The 17,190-nt window shown below is 35.5% G+C and overlaps 3 protein-coding genes across 3 annotated transcripts; all 3 read left to right on the forward strand.

Moving 5' to 3' along the window:
- The first annotated feature begins 7,290 nt into the window (after window positions 1–7,290).
- LOC102628916 (chitinase-like protein 1) lies at window positions 7,291–9,804 on the forward strand. The gene is made up of 3 exons (XM_006478823.2): window positions 7,291–7,842; window positions 8,422–8,581; window positions 9,040–9,804. Exons 1-3 carry the CDS (start codon window positions 7,449–7,451, stop codon window positions 9,455–9,457), a joined length of 972 nt encoding a protein of 323 aa, XP_006478886.2. The 5' UTR covers window positions 7,291–7,448; the 3' UTR covers window positions 9,458–9,804.
- A 798-nt stretch (window positions 9,805–10,602) lies between these two features.
- LOC102629182 (pentatricopeptide repeat-containing protein At4g18975, chloroplastic) lies at window positions 10,603–14,814 on the forward strand. Its single transcript, XM_006478825.4, has 7 exons — window positions 10,603–10,877; window positions 11,045–11,140; window positions 11,261–11,380; window positions 11,733–11,876; window positions 12,311–12,523; window positions 13,712–13,913; window positions 14,378–14,814. The coding sequence occupies exons 1-7, from the start codon at window positions 10,848–10,850 to the stop codon at window positions 14,437–14,439; spliced, it is 867 nt and encodes a 288-aa protein (XP_006478888.2). The 5' UTR covers window positions 10,603–10,847; the 3' UTR covers window positions 14,440–14,814.
- A 1,048-nt stretch (window positions 14,815–15,862) lies between these two features.
- LOC102629678 (uncharacterized protein At1g05835) lies at window positions 15,863–16,740 on the forward strand. The gene is made up of 2 exons (XM_006478826.4): window positions 15,863–16,089; window positions 16,193–16,740. Exons 1-2 carry the CDS (start codon window positions 15,984–15,986, stop codon window positions 16,498–16,500), a joined length of 414 nt encoding a protein of 137 aa, XP_006478889.2. The 5' UTR covers window positions 15,863–15,983; the 3' UTR covers window positions 16,501–16,740.
- Window positions 16,741–17,190: the final 450 nt, after the last annotated feature.

The raw sequence follows: 17,190 nt of genomic DNA on the forward strand, positions 1-17,190 counted from the left end.
TTTTCTTTTTTTAATTTCATTTTTTTGCATTGTTAATCAGACATTGTGGCTGAAACTGCATGATTCTGATGTTTATGCATTTTTTGTGCCTGCCTAGATCATGATAGGCTGGAACGATATATGTGATTTCTGTGGAGTAAATTTAAGAAAATAGTTTTTTTCTTAAAACCAGGCTTCATCTAAAACTACTATAGACTATAGGCCTATTATCCATTTTCAATAATTACCAGATCTGGAAAATAGAAACTAAATGAGAGGTACACGTCAAGTATCTTGCATACAGCTTGGTAATAGAAAATTTTTGCATGGAAAATGGATATTTTTCAGTTATAGCAACAACAGGTCGCATGCAGGTTGTTGGTAGAAAATGATTACTTGCGTTCTTACTTAAATCTTTATTATTGATATACTAAGAAACACACACAAAGACTAAAGGAGAAAGGCGATATTACATCATTTTTTTTAAAGTTTGAATGGGGATGAGAAATTTCACCCATTAAACATCAAACTTTGTATTTACATTATTATTCAAACTTAGGTAAAGCGGAAGAGCACCAACGACTAGTCGACCTGCACCCGGCTTAAGGGCAAAGAAACTTCTAGCAATTAGCGGGATGAGGAAGCCTGCACTTATCCGGGAGCTGCATCGCAAGTTTAGGGTCTATACCAAGAGAAGGCAGCAGCTTAGAGTTCTTGTACTTGCAAAAGCATTCCAAGTCAGCATGTGAGAGCGCGGTACAACAAGCAGTCGTCGGCCGAGTTGGGTTTGGAGGCGTAACAGACGGCTTGCATGCCATCAAACCAGCACCAGTCATGTTGCATATCACTGTACCCTGAGCATGGCTGCTGCCAATGCTCATCCCTACGCCTATGCCCACCACCATTATCACTTTTACGACCAAAGCTATAATCTTTTTGAGGCTCCCCATTTCTTCTCCTAGTTAACTCCTTTGCTTTTTCTGCTCTCACAAAAATCAACATATATGGGCAAGCGTTTATATAGAGAAAAATGGATGCGGTCGTTAGTTGTACCTCCATAATCCCCCCCGTGAATCAACAGAGCATCATTGCGGTTTCCACTCATACTCCCACTCCTACACTGTGCTGTCACGGGGTTCTAGATTAGTTTTTTGCGGATGTCCTTGTCAGGTGGTTAACCATCCATCGTAATGATCATTTACAGTAATAATATAATCTGCGCTTATTAGGAGTTTGAATTCATATAGTTATGTTACAATTCAGAAGTTTTTGAGTAGTATTCAAAAATTTATAATTATAGCTACATTTGGAAAGGGACATATAGCATCCTAAGTTTTCTGTGGGAGAACTCTAATAGTGCTACCAAGAATAGGTAACGAATCTTAGTGGCAATAATTTGGTCTTTTCGATGTCTAAAGCAGCTAAAGTCGGAGACTGACAGATGGAATGAAAAGGAAAATAAAGTTGCATTAATATTGGGAAATTTATAAAAGTAACCATAAAATTTTTATTATTTTCATAATTAAGTCTTTAAATTTTTTTCTATCAACACTAGCCAAACACAAGCTTTTGTCCTCAAATTATCCTTGTTTACAAACCAAAAACAACTTTCTTTCTCCCGTTTTATCAAACCAAACACAACTTTGCACTCTTGAATCATCACCGGCAACGGCAAAAGGTAACGGCAAATTTCGACGGTGAATTGTAAAAGTAAAATCCGATCATAATTCATTCGGATTCAACACCAATCCGCATCACTGAGTGGTATAAGTTATTTTCTGAACTTGCGAGAAAGTTTCAGTGCGATTGCTCGGTGCGACAGGCACCCTATCACATCAAGAGGCAGATTCACCGACTCTGCCTGCCTGTCGCACCAAAAGGCAGATTCATTGCAACTGACTCTTTATTAATTTGATAGTGCGCAATTAATTTTTTTTATATATAATTTTAGGCTTAATGGATTCAGGTGTGCTTGAATTATATTATGATGGTTGGTGCTGTAGAAAATAACATTTAAAATAAGTAAATGAAAAGTCAAAATTTTTGATTAAATAAATAATATTACTTATAGGATACCGATCTTATGAACCCAACCTGGAATACGTGGCATATTATTCTTCACAGTGAACCAATATTTTTTGTGACTCTCTTTTGCATCCGGCTCAAGGGTTTGCAAAACGTTTCCCTGCCATGAATTCAGCCTAAAATTTTAAGTAAGTGTACAAAACTCAAATTTAGTAATGTCAAAGATAGTATTATACGTCTACCAATACATATTACTTACAAGACGAAATTTTTCATTGAAGAACGAATAAACCTCAACAAAGTTTATTTTAGAAGAAGTCATTGTCTTCCATTGCACGATGTGGGGAATCTTCTTCTTCGTTTTCACGACCCATGCTGGCGGTAGACCTCTGATCGTTTCGTAAATCCAAGCCTGCAACAACCAAAGTGAGAAAGTAATTAAAACTACCATTAAATATTTAATGTTACAAAACTTATTACTAAAAAAAACACACCTGAACCCCGAACGTAAAGCCGTAAAGATTGTACTTTTCTATTTTATGATTTGGATTTTCCAACCGAGTCGTCTTAAATTTCTCGTCTTTCTCGTATAGTGCATTGTCAAGACTATCGTATATCGTTTCCCACGATAAACGACCTCATGGATGATTTCAGAAATAATTTATATCATCTTCTTCGTTCAGTCAATCGAAATTGATTTGACAGTGGCCCTTTCTTCCATTTAGAACTCTGTTCGCAAAATAAAATAGTGCAATCTTTAATGCGTCAATGTCGTCCATAGCCTCAAAATTCAACTTCTCAAATAATGCATCGAATTGCTTAAGATTGATGTTGCGAAATAAATCACTACCAAAATACGTTTTCAGTAGCCTATGGCCTGATTTATTATTTGTTAGTGCGGTATCTACGCCATAGGAAAGTCTAGTAATAGACACCATTCTCTAATTGACAAGCGTATCAAATGTTCACCAATTTGAAATCATAACTGATCCTCATCTCTGTATTCTCCATGAGCCACTTGCCTAAGCAAAATATTGTGCAAAATTACACCACTAAACGGAAAGTTTCGGCACTCCAACAAATACTCAAATATGTCTTTCTTCAACAGATGCAACTGTCATTTTGTTAATTTTTGCTCGATGGCTTTTACGACCGTAGATAAGTTACACATATTCGAAATTTGCCCCGAGAAGTGATCGGCATAAGCTAATATCATCTTGTCTAATTCGTTTCTTGACACTTCTGATTTCGCCATGTATCTATAATATTTTTAATATTATTAGATTGTATTTATAATACAATAACAGGGAAATTAATTTTTGGTAAAAAAAATTAAAACTGTAATTTGGTGCGACAGGCACGCGCGAGCGCGCACGCTCTAGCGCCCGTCATTGGGCAGCAGTTCCCTCGCTGGGTAGGCACCATTCTCCCCAAAACAACGCAATCACAAATCACGCCCAAAACAACACACTCCCAAAACAACCACCACCACCACCGTTATTCTCAAAGTACAACCACTATTATTCTAAAATTTCATTTTAAATTAATGAAATATAAATAAAATGGCTAACTTAGGTTTTGTTGAAGGCCGTAGAAGGTAGATCTGACGCCGATGATGGGTGGAGTTGCCGCCGACTATGGGTGTTTCTTGGCTTTGGGAGAGATTACGTAAAAGAGAGATTGTTGGGGGAGAGATGTGAGAGGGGCATTTTGGTCTGAAATATTTTTTTTGGGCTAATATTGATAGAAATTAGTTTATGGGGTTAAAATTAAAAAAAACATAAAATTTTATGGTTATTTGTGTAAATTTCCCAATAATATTTGATTGTCGGCCGAGAGTTGCACCTTTTGTCGTCCAGATCAAAACAAATGGCCACTCGCACATGTTATGAAATTTCCGTCGGTTACTCACTCATTGATTGCATTCCATCACTTTTACAATTTATATCATCTACTACGTGTCACTCAATATCTTAATTTATTTGACAAGTGTGACTTGAAAATTATAAAGGTAACCCACTTTAATCATTCAAATATTTTATATATACATATATATATATATATTTATTTATTTATTTATATTTAATGTTGAGAACTACCTTAATAACTAAATTTATTTTATAAGAAAATTGATAAGCACTTAGTCATATTTATTGAGCCAAACTCAAATTCTTTCACCTCTCAGTCACAGAAAATAATAAACTAGTCAATAGTAATTCTGGTGAGAACCCTTAAGTTAGTTGTTTCGTATATAAGAAATGGGAAATAAACTAATAAATAAGGTTCCAATCAAAGTTTCCAAATAAAGGTTTATGGTGATATTATTGTAAATCATGTAGCAAGGTAATAGAATGGTTGATTTTTGCCTAACCCCTTTCTTTAATGCAGTCTTTTACTTAAATAAGCTCTTATTTGTGAGTAATATGTGGGTTTGGGTCGGGCTTTCTCAAGCTCAGACCTAAGCCTATATAATTGAAATTAGGTCTGGGCCTTGCGAAATCCCATCCAACTTGAATGGGCTTGGGCCTGGGTCGGGGCTCGGGTTGGGCTTAGGCCTTCAATAATTTTGTTAAATAAATTTTTAATTAAGTTATAAGTTAAAAAAAATCTTAAATTAAGATTATTATTATTATTATTATTAAACAAAAAAATTAATTGCTTCCTTGAATGGGGCTGGATCGGTGACCTCTAAGTAAATAATTGCATTTCTTTTTCTTCATTCCTTTTTCTCTTCTTCTTCTTCTTATTAATTATTGTAAGTTAAATTTTTTTTAGATATTACAAATTATTATTTTTAGATATTACTTATGTTTATGCATTGTAATTTATGCAAAAACTCAAGACTCATGTTTATTAAAAAGTATGTTAATTTGGAATGGAATGAGGGATTTAATTCTTTCAATTAAAAATGATTTTTTAATTTATAAATTAAAGCCCCGGCTTAGGCCCAATCTTTTTGCAAAAGCCCTTAACTAGGTCCCTCAGAGCGGGCTCAAACCTGCAGAGCTGGGGTCGGCCTAAGGTTTTTTACCAACCCTATTGGTGAGTAGTTTTCTCCTTCGCCGTAACCTATTATATCCTCTAGTGGTGAGCAATTTTCATCAAATCCGTTTTATTTCTAGCCGACCTCATGTGGTTGGACTACTCTGGCATGCCATTTGCTTGTTGGCATCATCTGTACTATTGTTAGCTGAGCTTGAAAAAATATTCGACCTCAACATAACTTTTCTAGATGCATTTCCTAACAAGAGTAGAGATATTTTCATAATTTCCGACTTCTTGTTGTGAAAAATATGAATCCCCCGTTAATTGTAAGGGTTTCTTTTTAGAGTAATGATACAACCACAAACTCTTGTACAAACTTATTTTATACAAACTGACGTGGCATTAATTAATTGGTTGAATGAAAATATAAATTAATAAAAACAAATCATGTGGGCCAAGTGATATTTAATTCAACCAATCTTATCATACCACATCAGTTTGTACAAAATAAGTTTGTACAAGAGTTTGTGGCTGTATCATTACCCTTCTTTTTAACCACTTGTCTTTTTAGTGTGGGGCCCAAATCAGGGCGATCTATGATCTGGGCTTCCAAAAAAAAGTTTGTGTCTGGATGTAGGGATGACAAAATTCGAATCCGGATCTGGATGTAGGTGCATTCGAATGACAAAATTTGGATTTGGATCACATTGAACATTTGGCATCCGGATTTGTAAAAAAATATGCGGATCTAGATATAGAAAATATTCGCATAGATTGCAGGCAGATTTGTCGGATATCCAGATCTGCATAATAATAAAATTTAAATATAATTTTAAATTTAATAATTAGCTAATAATATCAAATAAAATTCAATTATAATTTAACAATCAACAATTCAACATAAATAACATACAACAATACCATAAATTCACAAACGATAATTTTACAACATCAATCAAACATTAAAAAAAAAGCTGAGGTAAATCGATTCATTACAATATTCTCTAATTATTATTACTTTTTTTAACATATTTTTTCATAGTCAATGACGATTAGAGTTAATTATGTTTATACATATTAAATAAATAATTTAATTTATACATTTTTCAATTGAAATTTAATTATAAAATAATGTGGATCCGGATATCCGGTTTTTCGAATGCACTTGCATCGGATTCGGATCCAAATCCGCACGGATCTTGGTTTTTAAGATCTAGATCTGCATTTTTTAACATGCTTTTCTATATGAGTGGAGCTATTGGCACCCCAACATTATTCTTATAAAACCTCACTTTAAAAAAAAATTACAATTAAGGACAATTGAAAATTAAACATATATAAAATTTTTTCAGTAAATTACTTAATTCATAATCAATCCTTTTCCCAAAAAAAAAAAAAAAATTCTATATGTTACTTCCTATTTAGCTAAAATAAATTATACAAATTTAAAATAATCTATTGTTCACTTTTGATTTTTTATTGATTCAATATTTTTATACTTAAAATTGCTTTGAAATTATAATTTGAAAAATGTGTTATTTTAGCCAATGATTAAGACTAAAAAAACTTATCGCCCATGTAACTTTTTAATTTGTATGTAAATTAATAATAAAATTAAAAATAATTAAAAAGTAACACAATAATACTTTGAGTTTTAACAATAAATCAAATCAAATGAAAATTAAGAACTTAGAAAAGTGTATCTAAAAGAAGGAATATTTTCAGAAATAAAATGAATATAAGTAAAAATGGTGTTTTATGAGAAGATGAGAGGGGTGCCAATAGTCCAACTCTTTCTGTATTTTTCTGATTCTAAGTTTATTGCCATCGCTCTTTGGATCATACATCCGGTTACTTAGTTCACCCCCTGAACTCTCTATCTACCCACAACGTTCATACTGCACTCATTAAATTTCTTCGTTCACTCTATTAGATTTCTTTAAGGACCCAGCTTAGAAAATTCCAATCTTCCCCCCGATCTCAAGCCCGGATTGGTCAAGATGGGACAGAGCCGTTACAGGCCTAAACTTCCGAAGAAAAGGCCTGGTCTTGAGTTGGGCTTTAAGTGACTCGGTCCGACCCGTTCCATTTGCCAACCCGGTAACATCACGTTTTTACAACTTTCCATTTTCCATTTACCGAAGTGAAGTGGAAGTGTGCAAGTGTCACATTTTTGCTCCGCTGGTTAGTTGTCGGTGGAGTTGTGTGGGTCCCGTCCCTCTGTAAGGTACCTTCCTCCAAATCCAGCCTGTAATCGCTTTAAATCTCCAACACATTTCTCAACCTAACGGAAAATCCACCGTTGATTTCTCCAAACAGTGTTCGACATTTAAACAACTCGTCTTACGGAACCTGAAAAGGACGCTGCATCCGCCTTGTCAAATCCCTTGCTTCCCATTTCTCTCATCTTCCCCCAAGTGAATCTCGAAACAACAGGTAGATCTGGTGAGAACGAGAAAATGAAGATGAAGAATGGCAGTGTGGCAATGACACTGACAGTGGCACTAGTACTGGCACTGGCAGTGAGTTTGGCAAATGGAGATGAATCAGAGAAGGTGATAGTGAAGAAGTTGAAGGGGAAAAAAGTTTGCATAAAAGGGTGGGAGTGCCCAACATGGTCGAAATTCTGCTGTAACGAGACGATATCAGACTATTTCCAGGTTTACCAGTTTGAGAATTTCTTCTCGAAAAGGAACACGCCGGTGGCACATGCCGTGGGATTCTGGGATTATCAGTCTTTCATTACTGCCACCGTCAAATATCAGCCCCTCGGCTTCGGTACCACCGGTACTAAGCTTGATAAGATGAAGGAGATTTGCGCTTTTCTTGCCCACGTGGGCTGCAAGACCTCTTGTAAGTACTCATCTATGTTTCCTCTTTCAATATTATTAGCTCCTAACTCTTGAGTCTTGAAGCTCGAATCTAAAGACCTGAGCCTTAGGAAGACCGTTCCTTACCAATGGAGCTAAACCTTGGGTTCGACTTTTTTGTTTCTTATTTATTTATTGCAAATGCAGTATTAGAACTTGGGCAGCTGTTTGTTTGTGAAAAATACAGCTGGCCCCCTGTGGTTTTGGCGACGGTCGTGGAGACCCTCTTGTGTTCTTGTCACTGTAGTCGAAGGCCATAATTTTCTGAATAGGGTCTTTGAGACTGTTTCGGAGAAGAAGGGGTCACTGTTTGTTTTTATTTGGTTGAAATTTGATTTAACAGCGAGTTCAGTTGGTGCTAAAATGTTTTGGGTTGAAACAAGAGCTGTGCAGCTCGAATTGTACCCACGCACATGGGTGGTGAGATGGGATTTAATTGACAGTATGCTGCTATTATCTTATATGCTATGTTTATGCTTAGAATGAAAAAGAAAAAAAATAGAAGTAAAATAAAAGGCTTATATTGTAACGGCTGTAATGTTTGTATTGTATGCTTAATTAGGTGGATATGGAGTGGCCACTGGAGGACCATTGGCCTGGGGACTTTGCTACAACCATGAAATGAGCCCCAGTCAGTCATATTGTGATGATTCCTACAAATACACATATCCCTGCACCCCTGGAGCTGAGTACTATGGCCGAGGTGCTATACCTATATACTGGTATGCGTGTTCTTTTTACCTTTTCGTCATAGTTCTTTTATTCAAATTTCAGTTGCTGGATATGAATCTTCCTTGTAACTTTACATGTTGATATTGATTGATTTACCTAAGCTGAGCTGGGAAAAAATTAGTGATAGTGCAGATGATAGACTTGTTTCAAAGCTTTTGTTTGTCATATCATTATCAGGCAGCATGATTGATTAACTGTATGGTCCACAGAGCAAATGCTACGATCTCTATATTCGGATTTTGGGGGTCAAGAAGCAATGTGTTCAATTCGCATTAATCTATATTTTTCGATAGATTTGATGTTTTTTCTTCTTTTACTTTAAATGCCTATTATTAGTTTCTATTATAGAATAGAAACAACAGCCAATATGAATTGAGTTCATTTCTTTCAAACACAATGTCAATGATACGTTTTTTTTTTTTTTTTTTTCTGTTGTTGTAATTTGTAGGAACTATAACTATGGAGCCACTGGGGAAGCATTGAAGGCAGATCTGTTGAATCATCCCGAATACATTGAGCAGAATGCTACCCTTGCCTTTGAGGCTGCAATTTGGAAGTGGATGACCCCAGTCAAGAAATCCCAGCCTTCAGCCCATGATGCCTTTGTTGGCAACTGGAAGCCCACCAAGAATGATACTTTGTCCAAACGGGGACCTAACTTTGGTACCACAATGAATATCCTCTATGGTGAGAGCGTATGCGGTCAGGGTGATATTGATGCTATGAACAACATTGTCTCTCATTACTTGTATTACCTTGATCTGTTGGGTGTTGGCCGAGAGCAGGCAGGACCTAATGAAGAACTCTCTTGTGCTGAGCAGAAAGCCTTCAACCCAAACACCGCACCTTCAGCTGCATCTTCTTGAGGACGTTTATTGTAGCCAAGCTATTATTGTGGGAGTGACTCTCTCTCTCTCTCTAGGTGGGTACCATTACAATAAGACTGGGGTTAATTAAACTATTTGTTGTAAGTTTTTTTTTTTTTTTCCATCTTTTCATATATTGCGCAAGGTCAATTAGTGTGTGGATTGGTCTGCCCCTCTTCATTGCCGTTGTAGATTTGAGATTCATTTGGTTTGTAAAATCTTCGTTATATCTGGTTACATATGTAATGATGAACCGCATGAACCACTCGTGTGTTTCAATAGCAGAATTGTAAAGTATATGCTTATATTTTATTTATTCCGGGATATCGACTCCTAGTTTCGTTTTACCTCTGGTTTCTTTAGTCGCAATAATGATTCATGCTCCCATTGGAAATGTTGTTTTGGCTTGGGTATTTGTTGCATACCTACAAATGTCAATTATGTCATGGATCACGTGCTATTTATCATTTCTCATCTTGTTAATCCAAAGATGTATTGGAAGCCTGCCGACAGAGTTATGTTTCTTGCCTGTTTGATCTGTAAGAGGACAGCCTGGTGCATTTTTGTTGCATTGTGGCAGGACTTTTGCCAGTTTACTACGACATTCTTGTGAATTGTGAAAATTGATGTGCCGCACAAAAACGGGTATCCATTCCAGAACCGGAAGACTCCGACAATCCGGACCAATCCAGATGCGGATTGAAACCAGCGGTCGGGTTACTGATTACAATTTTTTTTTTATAAATTTATAATAAAAAGTATAAATATATAAACCTATTTCTTTTTTTTAAAAAAAAAATCCATTTAGACCGCGCCTTTCAATGATCAGATATTTTTGTTGTACGTGAAAGCAGGAGGTGTACGAATAATTTTCCATTCAATTTTTGCTGAATTAATTGTCAATAAATGCTTGTAATGACTAATATCTTGAAGAAAATGTAACCTGAATTGTTAAACCACAAAATTAACAACTGGGAATTTTGAACTCTGAATTAAAAACTCATTATATACAAAATCCGGGTACGGATGTTCGGGTTCAGGTTTAGAACAAACTCAAAACTAGCTCTGGGTAAAACGATACGAACTGAACCCGGCCCGCACCATCCCTTAAACCCGTGTCCCCTGATTTCCGGGGGTCTGGACGATCCGCACCCGGATTTTCCCGCTCCTTAGCCCTCATGGCCTCATCATTCACCAGCACTATGTCTGATGATTGTTTTTTTAAGACGTATAATAATAATAATAATACCCCCACTCTTGGAAAAGCATTTTCAATGCAACTTGCACGGCGCTAACAGCTGCTCTGGTCATCGACGGCCGCGGATTTTGCCGCGAATTTTTTATTTATTCGATTTTTAAACTACGAATAAGTTTGAAGCTGCAACTGCAAATGTGGAGGTCACCTGCAACATCTTACCTGGTCAGTTTCTCTTCCTTCACAATTTTATTTATTTATTTTTTGAACGTATTAGGTTTTCTTCTATTGCAGTTATTGATCGAGTCTGTTTCATGGCTGAATTCATTTAAATAGAATATTTATTTATAGCTTACTTTTTAAATGTCGTATATATATATTTTTTTCTATAGGTTGGCCGAACCCTGAATTCCATTTACAAATCGGTGGAAAAAATTCAAATACCTAATCAAATCATTGGAAAAGCTATGTCTATGTCATCATTAGAGGTGAATGATCTTTATTTTTGCATTTATTTGAATGGCTTTTGTTATAATTTTATGTGATGAGTGTGTTTTAATGGACGTGGTGTCGGTCAAAGTATCCATTAATTTGCAACAATCATCCAGGGTCAACGCACCAACCAATCCGTAGATCAGTATCCAGAGAGAAATGCTGCAAGTACACGGAATTTTCGAATTGGGGAGTATGTCCCGAGAAAGGATAAGATTAATTTCCTTGTAAACACTGTAAGTAGAATCAATACAAAGAGTTTCTACTGTATTATTACTCTGCTTCTAATTTTCTGTACCTATGAGCTTTATGAGGGTGAAAGAGAATCAAACCTCACATCCATTTCTTCTCATTTGAACTTGTCAAAGTAAATGTAGGGGCATATGTATTATTTATTTCTCAAGATGCAGTGGCGCCTGCTGATTTTTTTTTTTTCATTTTCCTTTTGTTTTTATCTATAATATTAGGATAGCTTGTCATGTTTATGAATAAGTTCAATCAACATTCAAGCAAAATTTGTATGCTAAAATTTCTGATCTTCATTTACTGCTGTTAGTCCTTTCTGAATGACTAAGCTTGTGTGTGCAGCTTCTTGACCTCAAGAACAGTAAAGAAGATGTTTATGGCACTCTTGATGCTTGGGTTGCATGGGAGCAAAACTTTCCTGTTGGATCACTTAAGAAGGCATTGCTTGCTCTTGAGAAGGAACAACAGTGGCACAGAGTAGTTCAGGTGTGATTAAAAATCTCTCTTACAATGCGATTTTGCATGAGTTTATGTGTATCTTTTTATGCACTGATCTTAAAATTTGCCAATCTGCTAAGATCATAACTTAGCAATGTACAAACCCAGTGCGAAGTGAGATCATGGTAGGAACAAATCTCTTTTTAATTGATTGAATACCTTATTAGCTCCCTTACCTGATGAGTTTGACTTGTGTAATATGTATTCATATGTTCACGTGAAATTTGAAAGTTTAAACTTAGACAAGTTATACCATTTGCCTCAACAGTTGCTTAAATTTGAACTCTTCATTAACTGGTAAAATCTGATTACTTTATTATCTATCAAAGTTTGGTCTTCATGTAGAAAGAATGTTTAAAATAGTACTGGGACATTATGTTTCTTTAATGATTCATAAGTTTCATTTCTTCAAAAATTTCTAGGTAATCAAATGGATGTTAAGCAAGGGGCAGGGATCTACAATGGGCACATGTGGACAATTAATACGGGCTTTAGATATGGACCACAGAGCAGAAGAAGCACACAAGTTTTGGGAGAAGAGAATTGGTATAGACCTCCACTCTGTCCCTTGGCAATTATGCAAAAGCATGATCGCTATTTATTATCGAAACAATATGCTGGAGAGGCTCATAAAGGTACACTTTTGAATCATGTGCTTACAAGAACTGCAAAGATATATATCCATTTCATTAATCTGCCCACGTTGATCAAGCATGAAATATTTATCTAAATTTGATCTTGACAATTGAACTTTTTCATCATCTCAGTTACATGTTACATATATATATGTAAATTATTTTTTGCTTTTTTCACACGGGCCTTGCAAACAAGAAAAGAAAAGCGACGCTTCGCCTGCAGGAAAATGAAGGGGGGGGGGGGGGGGGGATGGGGGAAAGGAGAGAAACAATCATTTTTGCTTTTTGCAATTTTTTATGTGGACCCCACAGACAGGAAAAGCAGTTGATTGTCAGAATTTTTTAAATTGACTAATTGATTTAGGCAGATGCCGAAATCAGACAATTGGATGTTTCTCAAAATCCAGACTGTGCATATGAGAAGTGTGCGTGCAGTAATAATAATAATTATTTCTATAATTTGGTTGGAGAAATGAAGCGAACTTTGAAATTCATTCTAAATTTGGATATGCTTTCTTCCCAAAATCCAGACTTTACATTTGAGATGTGTGTGTGTGTGTGTGTGTGTGTGTGCGCGCGTGTGAATAGTAGTAGTAAGTAAACACAAGTTAAAATTTCATGATGATGATGAGTTGCAGGCTATTAGTGCGATATCTAATATTTGGCCTTATGTATATGCACACTAAAGTAATTTGGTTGAAGAAAAAAACACAGCTTAGAATTTCATGATGATGATGAGGAGGAGGAGGAGGAGTTGCAGGCTATTAATGCGATATGTAATATTTGGCCTTATGTATATGTACGCTAAAGTAATTTGGCCGAAGAAATAAACACAACTTATAATTTCATGATGATGATGCAAAGTTGCAGGCTATCAGTGTGATATCCCAGTCTTTAGACCATATTTATATGCACAGTAAAGTGTTCTGGTTGGAGAAGTAAAAACAAATTAGAATTTCATTGACATGTTTTTTTACCCTTTAACAAGGACATCCAGTAAGTTGCCCCTTATTGATGATGTCTTTTGATTTTGCTAGCTTCTCTGTTATATGCAATCTTTTAGGCAATAGGTGTGTTATTAAATTGTTGGACTAAATTGCTGCTGAGTCATGGTCGATTTTCCTTTTCATACTTATCATCTTGGTTACTAACCTATGTATGTGATCTTGTCATAATTGTGTCTCAAAGCTTTTCAAGGGTCTTGAAGCTTTTGATCGTAAACCTCCAGAGAAATCAATAGTGCAGAGAGTTGCAGATGCATACGAAGTGTTGGGCTTATTAGAAGAGAAAGAAAGGGTCTTGGAGAGGTACAAGGATCTCTTCACTGAGAAAGAGAAACGATCCAATAAAAAATCTAAGTCATCATCTATGAAAGGCAAGAAAAAAAAAGGTAAGCCTTTTCAGATCAATGTTATTGATGTTTTTCTGTTGATGAAAGTTCTGCAAAACAAGACAGCTTTGGATCAAAAGTCAGAATTTGCATGAAAAAAAAAAGAAGGTTATTTCCATAGATTTACTAATGTTTCACACCTGAAGAATAATTATGCAAACAGTAATTTGACTAGTTTAGTGAATAATGAAATGATAATTTGGGTTGTGGCAAGAAGAGAAGGAATCAGAAAGATTAATGGCTATCTTTGGGTCTAAACAAAAGAATATTTGAAGATTGGTTATCCCTTTTGGTATAAAAGTGAGGTGTTGGGCCTCTCTTTATGCTTGGATAACATTTGAGTTCAAATATGTGTCTTTCTATTTCACCTCTCTGAATTGGGGACCAGCATTACAGTGATTGGAGATACTATTTTGTGTAATATGTATTTCTAATTGCTTTTGAATGGTATTTGATGGTTTCAGGGCGTACAAGAGACACGCCAGTTTCTGATGGTGTTACCAATGCCATAGAGGACATACAATAATGTCTAAAGACTTGTGAATGCTTTTTCCTTATTATTGGAAGCTCGGGTAGGGCCTATTTTCTCAACTAGCTGTGGTATTGCGAAATTTTCTTTGAAACTTTCTGCCTGCAATGTTGTTAAAGAAGCTTCAGTTCTAGAGGATTTGGGAGGCAGGAAAAAGCAGACAAAAGGTTTTTAAATATGTGTGCCATTCAGCGTTTATAAATTATTCTAGAGGACCCTTATATACCGTTTGGCTTTTTTTTTTTTTTTTCAAATTTTTGGTGGTGATAAATAGATAGTGTAAATTAATCAGCTACATAACAATGATTATTTGCTTTCTTTTCGCTAATAGCCACATGAAAGTCAGAAAGTTCACAGTTTTCCCCCATTTTATCTTGCTTTTGTTCAAATATCATTTTCGCAAATTCTTGTAATATCGCTGGGGAATTTGAATTCTCAGATGGACTTGGTTTTTAATTCAAACAAAATTTAAAATTAAGATTTCATAATAGATTTAAGTGTAGTATTTTTATATAGTTAGGTTGGTCCTCTTAATAGGTTTAAGTGTAGTATCATTGTATAGCTAGGTTGGTCCTCTCAAATCTCAAACAAACACGTAGTAGACATGGTGGCCCGTATCTTTGGTGTGGCTGCCGCAGCAAGCTTAACTCTGAGAATTTATCCTCTTCTACATGGATATATGATAAGAAAATGTGCAATAAAGAATTCCTCCTCTTCTTCTACAGGGATATTTGATAAGAAAATGCGCAATAAGCCACTGTATTAGAATGAGCTTTTTTTTTTAATTAATTGCTACAATTTACAATATATTACGATCTGGAGTCTACCGAAACTCTAGATACATATATTTATAGTATAGTCTAATAGTCTAAAAATATAAAACAAGACTAGCTTAAAAATTTACTCCTACTAATAATATTTCACTTTCTTTTTTTTTTTTTTTTTTTTTTTTGGGAAGCGGAAGAGGCTTCCATAAGAGCTCGAATTGATGCCTTCGACATTATTGACAGCACCAGATGGGGCGACGAACCTAATAACAATTATAAATTTAGAATGAGCCTTATAACTTGTGATCGGAAAAGAACCAGTTGGATAGATCCAGAGTCATTTGGTATATATGAAGCAGTTCCTCGATTTCCAATTATCTTGTTTGAACTTTCATGTTAAAATATGCAACCATTTGCTGATGCAGCCACATAAAATACTTAAGAATGTAACAATTTCATTTTCTTTCGTCTTGGTGACTTACTGTTAATGTTAACATGGCTTTTGCGTCACATGTTCCGCGTACGAACCAATAAAGTGAGCAACCTAGCAAAGCAAAGCATGTGATTTGAAAGAACTCAGCTGCTGCTGACTCTGGCCATGTGATTGTGAAGAAGGTTATTTGGTAGCTAGTGAAGCATCAAGAAGTTACAAGCATGTGACTCTTGATAAATGATAATGCTCATTCTTTCCACAACCACCACAACCACACAATATTAGTTTCCTTTTAGTGCCTATTTATAATCAATCTACAGACATACATACACTCACAGGCAATGCACAATTGTATGCAGATCAATTGTGTAAATATGCAGAGCCACAAAGCTTTCAAATTACTTCTGTGGTGCAGTTGCCTCACATTTGCTTCTCTCCTAGACCAAGGTTTCTCTCTCTCTCTCTCTATAGCCACATTGCTAACATACATATAAATCTTCAGTAACAGCTCATCAGCTGACTTGACTGATTGATTTTCTATTGCTTGCAGGTAAGGGAGAGAAATGCAGCAAATATTCTCCAACTCTGCAACAAACTCAGGTGGGATTCGGCAGTCCTCCAACATTCATGGCTCGGGTGCATAACAACTGCCCTATGTGTCCAGTTATTAATATCCACTTGAAATGTGGGAACTTTTCTCAGGCTCTAGTCAATCCCAGACTGCTCAAGGTGATTTCATACAACAACTGTGTTGTTAACAGTGGCTTCCCTCTGTCACCGCTACAAACATTTTCTTTCAATTATTCACATCCCAAGTATGTCATGCAACCCGCTACTTGGTCCTTCCAGTGCGAGTGATGCCTCATACTCTTCTGTATTTTCTTATGTTTAATTTGCCTCTAGTGTGAACCAAGCTTAATGCAAAGAGGGTATCTACTTTCCTGTTGAGTTTTTTTCAATAGCCATATCACCTAAATCTCCGCTAAACCCATTAAAGACAAGTTCAAGTGTTAGGCTAATGATCCTTCATTAGCGATTTGTAAGCCGAGGAGATTACGAGTGATGGTTGTCTTAATTTCAATTATGGTGATTTCTCACTGTGGAGTTGTCCTTGATAACACAGAAACACACCCACAAAGCTCTCAAAAATAAAACTCTTATTTCTCTAGGTATAACCATCAATGATCAATATGCTTGTCAATAGTCTTTACATGGCAAGGATTTCGTGATCCTTGCATACTTCTAAAGTAGGTTAAGCCTTCGGTTCGATCAAATAGTTCAAAAACTGTGAACCAATTGATTTTTTTGTACGAACCAAATCGAATCAAACAAAAAAACCAATCAATCCAATGGTAAAATTGAAAATACACACACACTCGCATTCAAAATAATACTTAATTATTATTAAATAATTTTATAATTTTTTTTTTTTGCATAAAGCAAGAATTGTTAATGGTTCCAATTGAATTAGATTTTTTAAAAAAATCAAATTTAGGTAAAAAGCCTAAATATTTAAAAAATATATTAAATTTCTTGAACCAAATACTA

The sequence above is a fragment of the Citrus sinensis genome, chromosome 3 (assembly GCF_022201045.2).
Source record: "Citrus sinensis cultivar Valencia sweet orange chromosome 3, DVS_A1.0, whole genome shotgun sequence".
Classification (NCBI taxonomy): domain Eukaryota; kingdom Viridiplantae; phylum Streptophyta; class Magnoliopsida; order Sapindales; family Rutaceae; genus Citrus; species Citrus sinensis.

Coding starts and splice junctions, on each gene's coding strand:
- LOC102629678 (XM_006478826.4), top strand. CDS start 15,984: ATGCACAATTGTATGCAGATCAATTGTGTAAATATGCAGAGCCACAAA. Junction 16,090..16,192: donor TGCTTCTCTCCTAGACCAAG/GTTTCTCTCTCT, acceptor TATTGCTTGCAG/GTAAGGGAGAGAAATGCAGC.
- LOC102628916 (XM_006478823.2), top strand. CDS start 7,449: ATGAAGATGAAGAATGGCAGTGTGGCAATGACACTGACAGTGGCACTA. Junction 7,843..8,421: donor CGTGGGCTGCAAGACCTCTT/GTAAGTACTCAT, acceptor ATGCTTAATTAG/GTGGATATGGAGTGGCCACT. Junction 8,582..9,039: donor GGTGCTATACCTATATACTG/GTATGCGTGTTC, acceptor TGTAATTTGTAG/GAACTATAACTATGGAGCCA.
- LOC102629182 (XM_006478825.4), top strand. CDS start 10,848: ATGTGGAGGTCACCTGCAACATCTTACCTG. Junction 11,141..11,260: donor TGTCTATGTCATCATTAGAG/GTGAATGATCTT, acceptor ACAATCATCCAG/GGTCAACGCACCAACCAATC. Junction 11,381..11,732: donor TTAATTTCCTTGTAAACACT/GTAAGTAGAATC, acceptor TTGTGTGTGCAG/CTTCTTGACCTCAAGAACAG.